General features: G+C 36.8%; 2 protein-coding genes across 2 annotated transcripts in view; both read right to left on the bottom strand.

The window, feature by feature from the left end:
• Positions 1–540: 540 nt before the first annotated feature.
• LOC126586651 (pentatricopeptide repeat-containing protein At5g09450, mitochondrial) lies at positions 541–3,262 on the bottom strand. Its single transcript, XM_050251570.1, has 2 exons — positions 2,853–3,262; positions 541–1,676 (listed from the first exon to the last, which is right to left on the bottom strand). The coding sequence occupies exons 1-2, from the start codon at positions 3,150–3,152 to the stop codon at positions 774–776; spliced, it is 1,203 nt and encodes a 400-aa protein (XP_050107527.1). The 5' UTR covers positions 3,153–3,262; the 3' UTR covers positions 541–773.
• A 625-nt stretch (positions 3,263–3,887) lies between these two features.
• LOC126586652 (2-oxoglutarate-dependent dioxygenase 19-like) overlaps positions 3,888–18,463 on the bottom strand; it is a 55,557-nt gene continuing 40,981 nt past the window's right edge. Inside the window, exon 2 of the mRNA XM_050251571.1 lies at positions 3,888–5,025. Within this exon, the coding sequence (XP_050107528.1) occupies positions 4,207–5,025 (819 nt within the window). The 3' untranslated portion in view covers positions 3,888–4,206. The remainder of the gene's footprint in view (positions 5,026–18,463) is intronic.

The following is an 18,463-nucleotide window of genomic DNA, read 5'->3' as shown; positions in this document are numbered from 1 at the left end:
CTTAATGATATTGTATTTGTCTTATTTTTTGGAAGGATGATCTATGAATGACATACTCAAATATATACAATCACGATCATTGAAAAAACATTACGAAGTGAGTTCTACAAAGTGTGTGTCAAAATGTATGCGTCCCCCAACCATATGTATATATATATGGCCAGGATCTGGAGACACAAATTTTTCACACACAGAAATGAATAAGTAACACAGCAATTGTCAAAGTATGTGTGCTTGAATTCTGAAATGCATAGCCTCAAACTGGAGTAGACTAACTGTTAACATGATCATAACCAAAATACAGGGCATGTGTTATTTGATTTAAACTTAAGCTGCCTTTCCCACAAGATAGCAGCAACAATATCAAATGGGAAATGATAAAAAGTTCCTAATTCCTTGTAAAAACTAATTATCATATACCTAAAAGTAAGTATTAATTCAAGTAGTCATACTTCAGTATGGCCACTACCAACATCACCGATATTATTTTTACATAATTACTTATTACTAGGCGTGGAGTTTTATCATAAAAGGGCTCAATGATATTAAGGATCGAATTTCTCATACATTAATTGTATATTTTATTATCATATACCTGATATGAGATTCCATTCTCCAACAATCTACACAAATTGTTTCTTGATCAAGGAGCACATGGATGCAACCACATAATAAGAAGATAGAAACAATTCAGTCATTTGATAAAATGATCCAGACATCATAAATTGTTGCATATACGTTCCACTATCTCCACCAAAACTCTTTTTTTTTTCCTACTCTAACGAATTTGTAGGATCACAGTTCTTCTGAATCAGAAGCATCTCGAAGTTGTGGGCCTTTTCAGTCAACCCAATGTCTGTGAAAGCTTTGAAAACCCTACTGCAGGCAGTAACAGAAAAATCTGTAGTAGTTGATTGCCTCCACCGATCAATAACTTCTCCTACTTCCTTTAAGTGGCCAAGCATTAGGTATGAAGAAAGAATGCAAATATAGTTTCTACTTGTCATCTTTTGCCCAGTCATTATCAAGGATTTCCATATCTGATCAATCCTTTCCTTATTTCCTAAACCAGTATGCAGAATAATAAGGAAGTCATACGTGATCCATTCTCTTTGTGTGATTACTTTCTCAGCTTCAACTACTAGAGTGCTGGACTCTGCATTCACAAGATGCCCAACGCTAACATATATATTTGCCAGGTTAATGTATCTCTCCCATCCTTCGCCAAAACCAGGATCATGTCTCATTTCATCTAAAATCTGTCGAAGTTGATCAATCTTTAGAGTTGCAGCACATGAACTAATCCAAAGATTGTATGTGAAGATATCCGGTGCAACCTTGTGGCATTTCAGATCTTCCACAACTATAGAGACCTTCTCTACTTGCCCCACTGACATGTACATAGTCATCATCTCATTGTATGTAAGGGCACTCAGGGACAGGTGAGATTCCTTTATCCTCTCATAGAGGTTCTCAGCCTTTTCAGTCAATTTTGCCCCAGCATATGAGTGGAGGAGAGCAGTATAGGTTTCACTTGTTTTTGCAGTAAGAGGTAGACCTTCAAAGTATCGTTCCGCAGCATCGATGCCAAAAACTTTTGTCATCAAGACAATGCGGACTGCATAGTCAGAATCTGATAGCTCAAATTCATTATGGCTGACCATCCACTCGGATATCTGCAAGCTTGTACAAAACACAAAACAGAATCCACTGAAACAGAGAACTGAAAGAGCCATACGAAGATTACATTTTGTTGTGTTCCCAATTTCATTCTTGTTTTGAAAACAAGAAATATGTTTACTTTTAGACATTTTTAAACCAGAAAAAAAAAGTGAAAACATGCTGGCTCGTTTGGTATGTAAGATTGGATTGGAATGGATAACTCCATAACTTCAAGGTATATTGAGGTGAGAAACGAAAACACTATGACCAACTAGAGGGTAGAAGATGGATTACTCATTAAGCAAACTTATCCATTTCAATTCTCTCCAAAATTGTAGGATTAGAAGGGATGAGTTTTCTTCATGTCTAATCCTCTTCTAATCCCCTCCTAATGAAAAATCATTTAATTCTACCATCAGTATGCCTTAAATGTAAGGGCTTATCCATTCCAATCCAATCCTACATACAAAACGAGCCTACTGGGTACACTTAGAAGCTGTAGAAGGATACCTATTGCAAGTGAAATAAAGTTAAAACCTTAGTAAGCACAAGTCTAGTGCCGACAAGCTCAACTAGAACCAATGAAAAGTTAGTGCACACTGCACATACATTTCATTTTAACATTATAAAAACTTATAGGAATTTAAACGGGTTGGGTTTGCTATCCGTTTTTAAATGCTCATGCACACAATACTTGGATTAAGCAATTTACATGACATCATTTAAACCCTTTGCCAAAAGCCAACCCTTTATATTGCAAAGGTAATATTTATTAGGAAATTACTGAAACGATGAAAATACAAATCCTAATTGCTAAAATGTTCAGTTTTCAGGATTTTGTCAATACGTTGTTAATATTTGATTGGTATGTGGTCATTGTTTGATTTTGATCATTTCAGCAATGGAAACTTGTAAAATCTCCTATTCTATTCCAAGCCTTCGACTTTCCTTCGTTTTCTAGCTAACCAAACACAAAATATCAAACAGTGAAAAAAGGGAAAGGGGGCAATTGGCTCTAATAATCAGAAATCAAACCCCAATTGCTGAACTAAACCAAATATTGACAACATATCGATCAAATATCGGCCACAAAGTAATCACATCATACTGAAAACCCCATCATTTCAGCAATTGGGATTTGAAAAATGAACATTTTGGCCAATTTCCCACATATAAAAAGAGAATCCAACCTCGAGGGCGTGCTTGTAACGGTGAGACTTGCTGAGGTCCTTCGATATCTGGCGGAGGTCCGAAATGGAAATTGGGTTGCCTTCAGAGACCCATCTCTGAAGAACGTTGGTGGCGCTTCGCTTGGGCTGCCTGAGCCTGAAGACTCTGCTCTTCAGGTTGTCACTTTCCTCAGAATCTTGGACAAACTCAGCATTCACAGCACCTGCTCCTCCTGACGACAACAATCTACCAACACCAAGACTAACACTGCTGACACCGCTGCTCCGTCTGAGAGTGCGCAAGAGTGACCGAGACGCCATTGACGCTTGAGCTTCAGCCTACACTCTAGTTTCTGCTAATCAACCTCTCTAGTTCGGCACACACGCACAACACAACTGATTCTTTTCGGCCGAAGATTTTGGGCCTTCCGGGGTGGGCCTCACTATAAACTGGCAACACCTATACTTATATTTGAGTGAATTACGGTAACAAGAGGCTCATTGTAAAACTTAGCGAGGTGTATTCAATTGAAAATTTGAGAGATTTTAATGGATTTATAAATTCATGAATTTTTATAGAGTTTTATTCATTTGTAGAGATTTCATACGAAATTTTTATTTAATTCCCTCGAAATCTCATGAGGAGAAGTGAGATTTGTAGATGCTTAAAATACACTACGAAATCTCTTTAATTCTCTCTAATTCCTGAACTTTCTCAAATTCTTTAAAATCAATTTTTAATTGAATACACCTAGAATGTTATAAACTTCTTTAAAATCCTAATTGAATACATCCGGATTTCTAAGGATTTTAATAAACAATATTAAAATTCTAATTGAATACACCTTGAATTTCTGAGAATCACTTAAAATCCGGATTGAATACCTAGATTCATTAAAAGAATTAAAATCCATCAAAATCTCAATTGAATACACTCCCTTAGTTCCACTTCTTCATCTTTTAGTGTAAATACTATCGTTTGTTAAAAAAAAAATAAAAAAGACAAGTATTATTCAGAGTGAATACTAAGGACAAATTAAGGGCAAACAAGTGGAATTTCTAAGCTATAAACATATATAAAATCTTATTAAACTCCGGTATATCGTTGGGGTACATAAACGAGACTGATGTATTTTAAGGTCTCACTGATTTACACATTACCTAGCTGGGAATCTTTAGGCTATCAGAAATCAATTAATATGATGAATTTGTAACCGAAACAAGACAAAGACCTGCATAGCAAGAAACGTTGGACAACAACTCTGCAAGCTACCCTGACAGAGAATCAAGGCTCTCACAGGAGCGTATATTATTCTATTCGACAAAAAGAAGAGAGAGAAACGCAGGCAAGCCGGCCGCCATGCATGTACTTTCTTCAATTGTCCTTGACCCGCAGGTGATCCAAGCAAGGCATCATGTAGGCAGCGGGGCTTGCCTGGAGTTCCATGAATTTCTCATATGTCATTCCAATGTACTTCGCTTTTTCGCCTTCCTTTTCTAGCAACTCCGGGATTGGGAGAGCAGGCGTGTCCAGTGCCGGTCCATGTGGTACGGCGATCGATATCCTAGTAGCTGTGTTGTTCACAGTTGCCCGATGCCATATGCTCTTGTACTTGTCGTTCGTCAGAATTTGCATTTGATCACCGACGTTAACAATAAAAGCGCCCGGTGCGGCATTCACCAAGACCCACTGATCATTGTGCTTGACTTCAAGGCCACACATATCATTTTGAATCAGCAGCGTCACCAGTCCATGATCTGTATGAGGAGGAATACCGATTGCCAGGTCAGGCTGTGGGCAAGCCGGGTAGTAGTTCGCTGCAAGAATTTGGCAGCCGCGATCCCAGTTCATGGCGTTGGTAATGTAATCGGCCTCCAATCCCAAACTCTCTGATATTCCATTCAATATTTCGGTTGCCACTGCACGGGTTCTTTTGCTGAACTCTAATGAAACTTCACTGTACCCAGCAGGTTTGTAGAGTGAGTTGAATTTGGGGTGTGCGATGACCTTGAGATAATCCCTCCAAAGACGAACTTTGTCAATTGCAACGTTGAAGCTGGTGCCGCACTTGATTGGGTCCAACAGGTTCTTTGTATGGAACTCCTTCTTCTCCTCCTCCGGCAGCTCAAAAAATCTTTGGCACGCGTCGATCATTTCTTTCATCAGGCTCTCTGGTACACCGTGGTTGATCACCTAAAGGACATCAAGCGCATGAAAATATATATTTGTAGTTAAACTTACAAGTATATGCAATAAATTAATTCTAGGAGTGTTGAAAATATTTGTGGGTTAATGAATGCACACACAGTAGTGTTGAAAATATTTGTGGACAGTAGTGTTGAAAATATTTGTGGGTGAAATGAAAGTAGTGTTGAAAATATTTGTGGGTGAAAATATTTGTGGGTTAATGAATGCACACACAGTAGTGTTGAAAATATTTGTGGACAGTAGTGTTGAAAATATTTGTGGGTGAAATGAAAGTAGTGTTGAAAATATTTGTAAAATATTTGTGGCCAGTAGTGTTGAAAATATTTGTGGGTGAAATGAAAGTAGTGTTGAAATTATTTGTGGGTGAAATGAAAGTAGTGTTGAAAATATTTGTGGGTGAAAATATTTGTGGGTTAATGAATGCCCACACAGTAATGTGGACTTGGGAAATGAATGTGGATTGTATGCTGTAAATTTCAAGATATAATTATTATGTTTTTTTTGGAGTTGCTCTATAAATAGATAGCTCTGTGTGCTATCAAAATATACTGAAGAAGAAAAGATCAATAACATCAGTATCTATCCCTCCCTATTTTAATTGTCATCCCCTTGTGTTATAGTTACAGTGTGATATTTTACACTTACTTTGCTCATGTCACTAGTAAAGGTTATCTCTCTAACTTTTGCCTATTTATAACACGTTATTAGCACGACTCTCTAACCATTTCTCATTTCTCTTCGCTGAAAGAAAAAAAAAAGTTTCCTCTAAGGATTTTACTATTCTTCTTCTTCCTCTGCCTTAACTACTGGACATACCCTCACAAAGAACTGTTTGCACCATGCCTGCTTCTAGTTCTCAACCTAATAGTTACTAATATCTTGATTTCTTGTTTGGTGTAGCTCTTGACTACTAACCCAGTGTTTATTTATGTTAATTTTACTGCAATCCAAGATGGTGCAGTTCAATCGCCCATCTTGAACTACAAATTTAATCTTACTGCAATTCAAGATCGTGCTGTATCATCGCCTATCTTGGCTGTAGATCTAATTTTACTGCAAATTTTAGATGGAGCGGTATAATCGCTCACCCTACCCTGCATATTTAAATTTGCCCGATGTTTAATTTTATTGCAATTTTAGGTGGTGTGGTATAATCGCCCACCCTGCTCTGCGTATTTAAATTTTCCTGCTACTTGAGTGGTGTGGAATAATCGTTCATCCTATGTTATGAGAATGGTGCGGTACAATCGCCTTCCTCATTCATCATGTAAATCTCGAGCCAGAAGTTTCGAGTGCTTATCATTTTGGCCTGAAGATGAAAATGAAAAATTTGTAAGAACCAAAAGTTCTAACACTACATTCCCCCATAATACATATTATTGCAAGTTCTTACACATCTCAGTTTTCTTTTAGAAAAGAAAATTACGAACTTGGCAAAACTTGATTTTGTTGCTCTGGACATTACTAGGAAGAACTACCTTACCTAGGTAATGGATATCAAGATCTATTTAGAGGTATGGAATCTTGGAGAAACAATTAAGGAGGAAAACAATGCATCTTCTCAAGATTGGGTGAAGGCCATGATCTTTATCCATCGCCACCTTGATGAAGGACTAAAGAGCGAATACCTAACGGTTGAAGATCTGTTAGCTCTCTGGAAGGCATTGAGAAACATATACAATCACCAGAAAACATTGATTCTTCCAAGAGCTCGTTATGAGTGGACTCACCTAAGAATCCAGGATTTTAAGACAGTGGCTGAGTACAATTCTGCGATGTTCATAATTAGCTCCCAGATGAAACTCTGTGGGGAAACTATCACTGAGGAAGATATGCTAGAAAAGACTTTCAGCACCTTTTATGCCTCAAACGTGCTCCTGCAGCAGCAGTATAGAGAGTGAGGCTTCACTGAATACAACCAGCTGATATCTGTCCTCCTGGTAGCTGAACAAAACAATGAGCTCCTGATGAAAAATCATCAGTCCCAACCTACTGGATCTGCACTATTCCCAAAAGTGAATGTTGTTTCCCTCGAAGTGAATGCCACATCCTCTGATGGCAATAATCATAAACGAGGACGTGGCCACAGACGAGGACGATGGAACGAGAAAGACAAGAATCATGGTGTCCAGTTTCACAACCAGGTTCCAAGGCATAATTTAGGCTCGAGCTTCAAAAACATAAATCGCCACAAAGGCAAAGCTTATATGAACATTGCTCCCAGAAACTCCGAAGTAGCCTGCCACAGGTGTGGTGGTAATGGGCACTGGGCGCATACTTGTCGTACCCCAAAACATCTGGTGGATCTATATTAAGCCTCCATCAAGGAGAAGGGTGTCGAGACCAATTTTCTCGACCAAGTTAAACCAATGGATATACCTGATCTAGTGTGCGACTTATCAAGGCAGTTGAACACAACTCACCTAGATGTCTTAGACTTCATTGCGGAAATGGGAAATGAAGTGTACCGGTCTGACTGAATCATTTATGTTTGATGTACTGAACTTGTAGTTTAAAACTAGCATTTCAAATTCAATAAAAGTGGCATATAAATTTCCTGTTATAAATTGCTTTTAACCATGATTCCCTTTACTCAGAAAGCATGGATAAAAACTATGGTCATTATCAAAACATGAGAAATTGTGGAGATATTTGTCTTGCAGACAGCGTAACCACACATACAATACTTTGAGATCGAAAGTATTTCTCAAGATTGATGCTTACAAAAGTAAGAGTAACAACAATATCAGGCCAATCAGATGTAATTGAAGGCTCAAAGAAAGCCCAGATTATGTTACCAAATGGAACAATATTGTCCATACAGAATGCGTTGTACGCTACTCGATCTACTCGAAATTTGTTGAGTTTTAAAGACATACGTTTAAATAAATACCACATTGAAACAAAAAGTGCAAAAAATGTGGAGTATTTATGCATTACCTCCAATGATACCCAGAAGTGTATCTTAGAGAAGTTGCATGGTTTGACGAGTGGATTGTATTATACATACATAAGGACAGTTGAATCACATACTATCATGAACCAGAAGTTCATTGATTCAAAAGTTTACATGCTTTGGCATGACCGTCTAGGCCACCCAGGATCTACCATGATGCATAGAATCATTATCAACTCTAATGAACATCCATTATTGACCAGACATATTGCTATCTCAAATGATAACACATGCAAGGCTTGTTCTCAAGAGAAATTGGTAATTAGATCATCACAACTAAAGGTTGATGCTGAATCCCCATCATTTCTGCAAAGAATCTAAGCGGATACTTGTGGGCCTATTCAACCATCTTGTGGACCATTTCAATATTTTATGGTTTTGGTTGATGCATCTACCTGATGGTCATATATTTGTCTCTTATTTACTTGGAATGTTGCTTTTGCGAAACTCCTTGCTTAGATAATTAAGTTGCGAGCACAGTTCCCAGATTACCCTATAAAGTCAATCCAACTTGATAACTCTGGTGAATTTACATCTCAAACCTTTGATGATTACTGCATGACATTAGGCATTGATGTTGAACACCCTATTCCTCATGTCCATACTCAAAATGGTCTAGTAGAGGCATTTATCAAGCAGCTTCAATTAATAGCTCGCATTCTGCTCATGAAAACAAAATTGCTAGTTTCTGCATGGGGACATGCCATCTTACATGTTGCATCATTAGTTCGATTGAGGCCTATAGCAAACCACCAATACTCCTCAGTACAACTCGTGTTTGGGTATCAGCCAAACATTTCACATTTACGAGTTTTTGGTTGTGCTGTTTATGTGCCTATTACACCACCACAACGCACTAAAATGGGACCTCAGTGCAGACTGGGAATTTATGTGGGTTTTGATTCACCGTCTATCTTTAGATATTTGGAACCCTTGACAAGTGATATGTTTACATCTCGTTTTGCTGATTATCACTTTGATGAGACAGTCTTCCCGCCGTTAAGGGGAGAAAATACTGTTCCAGAAGAACGGCAAGAGCTGACATGGGTTGTTCCCACCTTATCTCATTTTGATCCATGTAGCACTCAATGTGAAAATGAAGTGAAAAACATCGTTCATCTTTAAAGTATTGCCAATCAAATGCTAGATGCATTTAATGATGCTATGAAAGCGACAAAATCACATATACCAGCTGCAAATGCACCTCCAAGAATTGATGTCCCAGTTGAACAAAATAAAGTGGCAGTGAATGATTTATCTGGTGCACACTTAAAGCGTGGTAGACCCCCAGGTTCAAAAGATTCTGCCCCTCGAAAGAGAAAGACGAGGGCATAACTGAATCCAAATGAAATCATTCAAGAAGGAAAAATGAATGACAAATCCACAATTCATGATTATGTACTTTCAGAAAAAGAAAATGTCCTTGATGAGACACATGTACCTGAAGAAACAGAGGTACATGAAAGCAAAGAAATCTCCATAAATTATGCTTGTACTAATGAATTGTGGGATCAGAATGAAATAATCATCGACGACATGTTCGCATTTGCAGTAACCACTGAAATCATATTAAGTGATGATATTGAGCCCCGTTCTGTTGACAAATGCAAAAAGAGACATGATTAGCCTAAGTGGAAAGATGCAATCCAGGCAGAATTAAATTCCTTAGAAAGGCGAAATGTTTTTGGACCAGTAGTCTAAACCCCGCCTGGTGTAAACCCCATGGGGTATAAATGGGTATTCACAAGGAAACGCAGTGAGAAAAATGAGACTGCAAGATATAAAGCACAACTCGTTGCACAAAGCTTTTCGCAAAGACCTAGAATTGATTATAAGTAGACATACTTTCTTGTAATGGATGCAATTATGTTCCGTTACTTAATAAGTTTAGTGGTTTCAGAAAAACTTGACACGCGACTTATGGATGTCATCACCGCGTATCTATATGGAGAATTAGATATTGACATATATATATGAAAGTCATAGAATGACTTAAGTTGCCTGAAACAACTAACAAACCACGAGGTATGTTCTCGATCAAAATAAGGCAATCATTGTATTAACTGAAACAATCTAGACGAATGTGGTATAATCGTCTCAGTGAGTATTTGATCAAAAAAGGGTATACCAACAATGTCATTTGTCCTTATGTGTTCATTAAGAAATCCAACTCTGGATTTGCTATAGTGACAGTATATGTCGATGAAATGAACCTAGTTAGAACCTCTGAAGAACTCAATAAAACTGCTGAATATCTGAAAAGTGAATTTGAAATGAAAGACCTTGGAAAAACAAAATATTGTCTCGACCTGCAGATCAAGCATTGTGCAAGTGGAATTTTGGTCCACCAATCAACTTACATTGAAAAACTCCTGAAGCGATTTGGCATGGACAAGGCTTAGCCATTAAGCACTCCAATGGTCGTTCATTCTTTGGACGTTAAGAAAGATCCATTTGGTCTAAAAGAAGATGATGAATTGGTCATTGGTCCAGAAGTACCATATTTGAGTGCAATAGGTGCTTTATTGTATTTAGCACAATGTACTAGACCAAATATAGCTTTTTTAGTCAACTTGTTAGCAAGGTATAGCTCTGCTCCAACAATTCGTCATTAGAAGGGAGTCAAAGATGTATTGCGATACCTCATGGGACAACTGACATGGGTCTCTTCTAGTCAATGAAATCCACAAATGACCAGGTCCTTGTTGGATATACAGATGCTGGTTTTCTCTCTGATCCACATAAAAATCGCTCACAAATTGGATATGTGTTCAAGAATGGAGATACAACAATCTCTTGGTGCTCAACAAAGCAAACATTAGTTGCTACATCTTCAAATCACCCATAAATACTTGCTTTACATGAAGCAAGTTGTGAATGTTCTTGGTCTATCATAGTCGTGAATGATCTATCATATCCGGAATTCATGTGGTCTACCTTCAAAGACAGACACTCCAACTGTCATCCATGAAGATAATGCAGCTTGTGTTGCCCAAATGAAGGAAGGATTCATTAAGGGTGATAAGACTAAACACATATCCCCAAAGTTTTTCAGTGCACATGAGCTTCAGAAGGCTAAAGTTATTAAAGTCAGACAAATATGTTCCAATGAAAATCTAGCAAACCTGTTCACCAAATCTCTACCAAAGTGCACGTTTCGGAAGTTAGTGCAAAGTATCGGATTACGTCGACTTACCAATCAGATAAATTTGGAGAATGCAGAATCAGGAAGAGATATATATCAAGGGGAGCATCCATGATACATGCATGTTGTACTCTTTTTCCTTCAATTAGGATTTTTCCCACTGGATTTTTCCTATCAAGGTTTTAACGAGGCAACATAAGCATACTTAACACTATATCAACAATCCAGGTAAAGTTGTACTCTTTTTCATTCGCTATGGATTTTTCCCACTGAGTTTTTTCCGAGCAAGGTTTTAACAAGGCAACTGATGTTGATATGTAGGCATCCAAAGGGAATGTTGAAAATATTTGTGGATTAATGAATGCCCACACAGTAGTGTTGAAAATATTTGTGGGTTAATGAATGCCTACACAGTAATGTGGACTTGCGAAATGAATGTGGATTGTATTGTCAAAAGGTGATTGCTGTAAATTTCAAGGTGTAATTATTACGTTTGTTTGGAGTTACTCTATAAATAGAGCACTCTGTGGGGGCGTTTGTTGCGCTGGACTATCTCGGACTGGACTAGTTTCAAGGACTAAGCTGGACTGGCTTAGACTAGACTAAGCTGGACTAACTTAGTGAAGCGTTTGGTGCAGTGTTGGACTAAGAAGCTGGATAATAATAAATTCTAATATTATATTATTTAATATATAAATTATTAATATTTTATTATGATCTAGGTGACCGGAGATGACGAGGAGTCTATCGGGAGTGGTTGTTGAGCATGACGAGGACGAGAGAGGATAGTCTTAGCTAGTCCCATGGTTATTGGGGGGTCTCGCTAAGACCTCTTAGTGAAGGGTTTTGTCCATGCTAGTCCCCTTTAGTCTCATTAATGTTAGTCCCAGCATGGAACAAACACAGTATTGGACTAACAGCTAGCCCAGTCCAGTCCAGTCCCACTTAGTGAGGGCAAACAAACGCCCCCACCAAAATATACTGAAGAAGAAAAGATCAATAACATCAGTTTCTATCACTCCCTCTTTTATCTGTCATCCCCTTGTGTTATAGTTACAGTGTGATATTTTACACCTGCTTCGCTCCTGTCACTAGTTAATGTTATCTCTCTGACTTTTGCCTATTTATAACAAGGAGACCATTATAAACATGAAATTTCTACAACGAATAACAGAAGAACATGCGTACAAAATAAATTTGTATTAATAAATATTTGGGATTATGAGTTTGGCTTGTGACATGTAGAATATTGGCTTGTGGGGTGGTGGAGTAAATGGCTGGTGTTTGGTGGTTCTTCACAAGAGTGACGAAAAATGTAGAAAAGTTTTCTGAGTCTTCTTAGTTTGTAATATGTTTGAAAGTCCGTTCTGTTTTTTTTGGAGTCTCGTAATTCTAGGTCTTTTAATGATCTCCTTGACAGTATCCTAATTTTAAACCACTTCCAGAAGGAGTTTGATTTGGTGCCAATTTTATCTGCTGACCAAACAAATTGGCTGGTCAAATCCCTTAATTTGGCCTATTTAGTCATACTCAATTAGGCCGATTTAGTCATACCTAATTTGAACCAAATAGATTGGACGACTGACCAAGTAAAATTGGCCAATTTCAGTTAGGGAGTCAATTGTCTGATCAAGTAAATTAACCTATCAATCTCCTTTGCTGACCATTTCTCTTAATTGATATTAATTAATTTGTTTAATTTAAATTAAAGTTAATTAAAACCCTTTGAATGGGAATGTGAACGTATCTTAATTGGATTCTTAAAATTTCATTTCCAACAATACATAATACCTTAAAATAATATTTTGGAGACTAGGGTTTCATAGTTTGAAAAACACATGTGAAAATCCTACAAATTAGTTCAACATTCACGCACCACACGTCTGTATAAATTTAAACGTAACTCTGACTTTCTCTTTTGTTCAAAAGAAGTAATCCCTTCCCGAAGGTAATCCTACCCTAGTTAAAATAAAATGATATCATTTGAACAAGGTATAAAATATCGATGATATTGGAAATATCGGTAGTTCAAAAACACGAAAATTTCGATGTAAATATCAGGATATTATCGATATCGATACAAATTGAATAAAAACCACGGAAATTGTAAGAAAAACTTGGAAATTTTTATTGAAACTTTGCAGGATGTTTATTTAGTCAATTATCTATTAGTTTATCGAAGGAAATGCATTGCATGATAGATATAACTGATTTAAGTTGATTATATAGCGAGCTGGCAAACATTGTGAGTGTAGAAAATATGTAGTAATTAATGAAATAAGTTTAAATACATCATAATCATTTATATATAATGAATTAGTACAATATTTTACACTTTATACATTGCATATTAAAATATATGAGTAACTTAGTAAGGTCTAAAATATCGATGATATTGGAAATATCGGTAATCCAAAAAAATATCGGTAGTCCAAAAACACGAAAATTTCAATGAAAATATCGAAATATTGTAAATATTTTAGACCATGATTTGAACCCATTTCTCTATGTCGGAATGTGATCCTACCTTTTAACTTTGACTCCTCTTGGTCTGTGTGTGGTTGACGGGAACATGAATATGCAAGTCAATCGTACTACCGCATGAATACTATTTGCGTTTAGAATATGCACATATTCTACATTTGGCAAATAATATAAATTCATTATATAAATTTTATAACGCTTATTATATTAATACTCCACAAATTGTTGAATAAATCTCACATACTTAATACATCCCATACTTGCTTTTTCAATTAAAAATTATCTTTATACACCCCACATACCTCTCCATAATACCCTCACACCCCACATTCTCAAAACACACATTATATTTCTATATACACCCCAATTTCTTCAAATTTTATAATACTCATTTTTAATTTTGATGGATTGAATCTAGATACACTGCTGTTCCCAGGCTAATTACTTATGTGATTGGCTTGTTTTTCGTTTCTAGCTTGAGAGCATATTATCATTAACTGATTTGGACGCTAACACTTATCTTAATTTTTTTTATCTTTGTGCAAATTGGAAAATCTTATGTCACTTCCAAATTCAAGAATTATCCAAACTCAAGATCTTATGTAACTTTTCTATAACAACATAAATAAAAAATAAAAAAGAATTATTGAAAGTTTCAAGCTATTGGCATTGCAATTCACAGAGCCGGTTCAAAGGCATAAGTTCTGAAGTTTTTTGACATAGTAAATACCGGGATGTGATAAAATGAGCAGTTGGAGAGAAAATAATTTCTTGCAGTCACAATAATCAATAGCATTGGCATATTCATAGAAATTTTGTTAGGGTTTTCTCAATCAATGTGTTTGTAGTTTCATTAGTTAAGATTTTGTTCAACAATGGAGGGTGAAAGGATTTTGATAATTGAAGAAGATAAATAATACGTTAAAAGTGATGTGGGGTGTATTTGGAATTTTTTTTTTTTAACTTAATAAGGTCGAAATTGTCATTGCATAGTAGAATAAATAAGTAATTTAATATTGAATTTTTTGTGGGGTGCATTCAACAATATATGGGGTGCTAATAAAAAAAGCCATTTTATAATCGAAACCGTTCAATTTTTTAACTTCATTCGAATATTATATCTACGAAAAAATTATTAGAATTAGAGATCATTTGGTCATTATATTCTATGAATAAATTGACGGTTCATCATGAATATATTATTTGGTATTCACACTGTCGATTTTTTTCCATATATTTAGATGATTAAACAATCTCCGATTTGAATGATTTTTTGTAAAAGTGATATTGAAACAAAGATTAAAAAAAATTAAATAGTTCAACTAATAAAATTCATATGGTAAATATACTTTATTTAAAGGAAGTGGGACATGTGCATTCCCACACGCATGTATTATCCCAACTACATTTACTAGGAAAAGAAAAAAATTTGAGAGACAATTTAGTAGATCATATTTGTAACACCTTTTATAAAGACATGATATTTGTGTTGATGGGTCCTACTTTATTAGAGTGGTGGTATGCTAACACCTGATGAACTTTCTCTAATTATAAGGAAGTATCATGACTAATTTAAAGTTCGAGCATGATAGCAATATCGTAATAAAGTTAAATTTGAATTTTGGTTGCACCGATAACTGTTTATTTATAATAAAAAATTTATGAAGAAATTGTTGTCAATGACACTAAACTTTGATATTTGTTGTCAGGAAATTTCAAAATTTGTTTGTGGGATTAGATATTTGTTCGGTATCTTCCCAAAAACGAAGCAACACCACCATTAGATATTTGTCAAAATTGGGTTTGTGACGCAGGGTAGTAACCTGACTGCTCACTCGGTTGCTTCGTTTATTGCCAAACATAGTGGTCCATTTGTTTGAAACGAGATAGGTCTTAAGTTTTTATTTAATATTCTTGTTATGGATTAAAACAGTTCGATTAGATTATAAATAAAGTTTATCTTTTAACAAAAAAAATTAAAAAATTAAAAAATTAAAAAAAAAAAATATATATATATATATATATATATATAACCACTAAATTATAAGGAAAACTAATAAAAAAGGTTTGAAAACTTTGAGTTTTAATGATAAAGACAAAATAAAGGGTAAAGTGAATAGTACTAGGATTGACTTTTTAGTGTAAAAATGTGGTTTTTCGTTAAAATGAACAGTACCGGAAGCTTTTCATTAAAGTTCTCTTAAATTATATGGTACCCTAATTAGTATGTCCTTTGCTTTGGATCTATATTGGGATGTCCCTTAGTTATGGTGTTCCATGCCAAAGCCAGAGCAGTCACCTCGAGTGTTCCTGCCGCGCCTTTTTTTCCTAGAAAAATTAAAAAGGTATAAAACAAAATTTGTGGGTGGTAAAGCAAATTAGAAGACTAATTTTTTTGAGACGATTAGAAGACTAATTAAATTTGAGATATATAATTAACTAGTTTTTTAAGCAATTATCTAGAAGCATTGCCGAGCGATGCAAATTTGACTCATCCATCAGTCAGCCTTGCTTTCCGGTCTTTTATTTATTTAGATATATTCTTCTCTTTATTTATATATTTCTTTTATATATCTTGTCACATGACCATTAGATCAATCAGGTATAGATATGTGCTCACTCTCGTATTTTTGTAGTTGTCTATGTGTTTGGATTAAAAGTTAACTTTGGGCTCAAGAAAGGAGCTGGCCCAAAAGGAGGCCCGAAAGGGAAGATAGCCGAAGCCCAGTCAAAGCCCAGAAGGCAGAAAGGGCATTTTCTGACTTGGTGCAGCTCATGAAGACCACTTGCTTACCTACCCAAAGACCAAGTGGTGTAGACTGATCAGCTACACAGCCCATAAAGCACTTTATGGTGGCATTACATGTAAAATAGCTGATGAGTCATCACCCTCAAACCGCATTCGGGCAAAGCTGCTGCTACAGAAGGCCAAGCCGAGTTGTCTATATAAGAAGAAAGAAAAACCAGGAATAAGGACACTCAATCAAACAAACAAATGCAAGCATAAGCTCTGCTCAAAGCCAGATTTACCTTTAAAACAAAGCTGTAGTCAGCATTCATCCCTTTCGGGACAAGCCTTCATCCCTCTCGGGATAACCCTCTCTCCAACCCTTTGTAATAGCTCTGCTACCTTGTTCAACCTTGCTGTAGTATCGATTCATCTTTTGTAATCTCTCTCTCTCTATCCCTCTAAGCTTTCAGACCTTTGACAAAACTACAAAGATAGGAACCTACAAGACGAGCAACCTTACCCGATAAGGTTTAACCTTGCCCGACCTTCTTTGCTTTGTTTTTGTCTTTTCAATATGTTGTATACTTCCAGTTATATGCAAGTTATTTCTAGCAATATGACTATTAAAAGGCTTTCTCAGTACTTGAATCCGATTTGAATATATCCTCAGTGTTCAAACTAGATCCAAGTTCTAAGCCCTCGGGCATGTAAATCTGATCAGTTAAAAGTCCTTGGCTTCAAGGCATAAAAAAGAACCTTATGTGGACTTAACCCATCCACGACAGTCCTTGATAAACGAGAAGTCTGAAGTTACTTGGGGCGCAAGTAATCGACATACCCTCTAGTTTTATTTCTATTATATCATGATTACCATATAACGCTTGAGCATGGAATGGATTCTGATGGAAAACCTCAAGGCCTACACCTAAGGCCCCACAAAGGCATCCATTTGGATTCATTTCGTTCTGCGATCTAAAGAGTCTAAGTATAAGAATGAACTCTGATGGGAAGCCTCAAGGCCTACACCTAAGGCCCCACAAAGGCACCTATTTGGGTTCATTCTACTTCTCGGACTCGGGTAATCAGAAGTATAATAGTTAGAAAACTCCTGCAATCACGAGAACAAATATGATGTGTTCGAGCACTGGTTTAGTTATTTATGGGAAGCCTCAAGGCCTACACCTAAGGCCACACAAAGACACCTGTTATAACTAACACGGTTTCTTGAATACATACATATATACAACTAAAACGCGACATCCATTCTACATCTGCCATGCTAAAGATGGCAGTGGCACGCCTGAGCACCTAAATGTTAACCTTGATTGTGAGCCTCAAGGCCTACACCTAAGGCCCCATAAAGGTACCTCTCAAAGTTAACGCTGTCCTTCTCTTTCAGCCTTACCCGACGAGCCTTGCCCGAAGAGTCTTGCCCGACAAGACTTGCCCGACGAGACTTGCCTGACAACGCCCGACAATGAAGCAGAAGCCCGACAGCAGCCCTCAACCGGCGCCAACCTCCAGGGGAGCTGTGTGCTCGTCGGCCAGAAAACATCCCCGACGGAAATTCCTGACGCGAACATAGTTTTGGCACGCCCGGTGGGACCTCAAATCATTTGATCAGAAGATATATGTCAAAATGCCAGAAGGTTTGCAAACCACGTTACTACAAATGTTACAAAGATTGGAGAAAGGTTCCACAAGCTTCAGAAAAGAAACAGACCTGGTTCCTCCCGAGGGAAAGAGACTTAAAACCAGCCCGCCTGAAGAGTTGGTGGTAGACAAACCTGCAGTTCCCTTTTCAGAAGTCCCTGTAAATATGATCAAAATGACATGGGCTGAGAAGGGAAAAGAAAGAATTACAAGGGAACCAGAAGAGAAGAGATTAGCTGAAAAACCTACAGGAGGGGTGATTAAAACACCCGAATATCCAAAAGCAGCCATAATCAAGGGGATGGTTATGTGCAGTAAGTGCCAATGCGAGTGTGAGCTCGAAATTCCCCCGGCTGGAGTCCTCATTGACCGTGAACTAATCAGGAGAAAGGAAGAAGACGTTAGAAGAGAAGCCCGCGAAAAGATTAAGCAGGCAACAAAAAATGACACTTCT

The sequence above is a fragment of the Malus sylvestris genome, chromosome 10 (assembly GCF_916048215.2).
Source record: "Malus sylvestris chromosome 10, drMalSylv7.2, whole genome shotgun sequence".
Classification (NCBI taxonomy): Eukaryota; Viridiplantae; Streptophyta; class Magnoliopsida; order Rosales; family Rosaceae; genus Malus; species Malus sylvestris.
The sequence above is the reverse complement of the archived record's forward strand: the minus strand, read 5'-3'. Positions and strand labels throughout refer to the sequence as shown.

Coding starts and splice junctions, on each gene's coding strand:
- LOC126586651 (XM_050251570.1), bottom strand. CDS start 3,152: ATGGCGTCTCGGTCACTCTTGCGCACTCTCAGACGGAGCAGCGGTGTC. Junction 1,677..2,852: donor GTTACAAGCACGCCCTCGAG/GTTGGATTCTCT, acceptor ACAAGCTTGCAG/ATATCCGAGTGGATGGTCAG.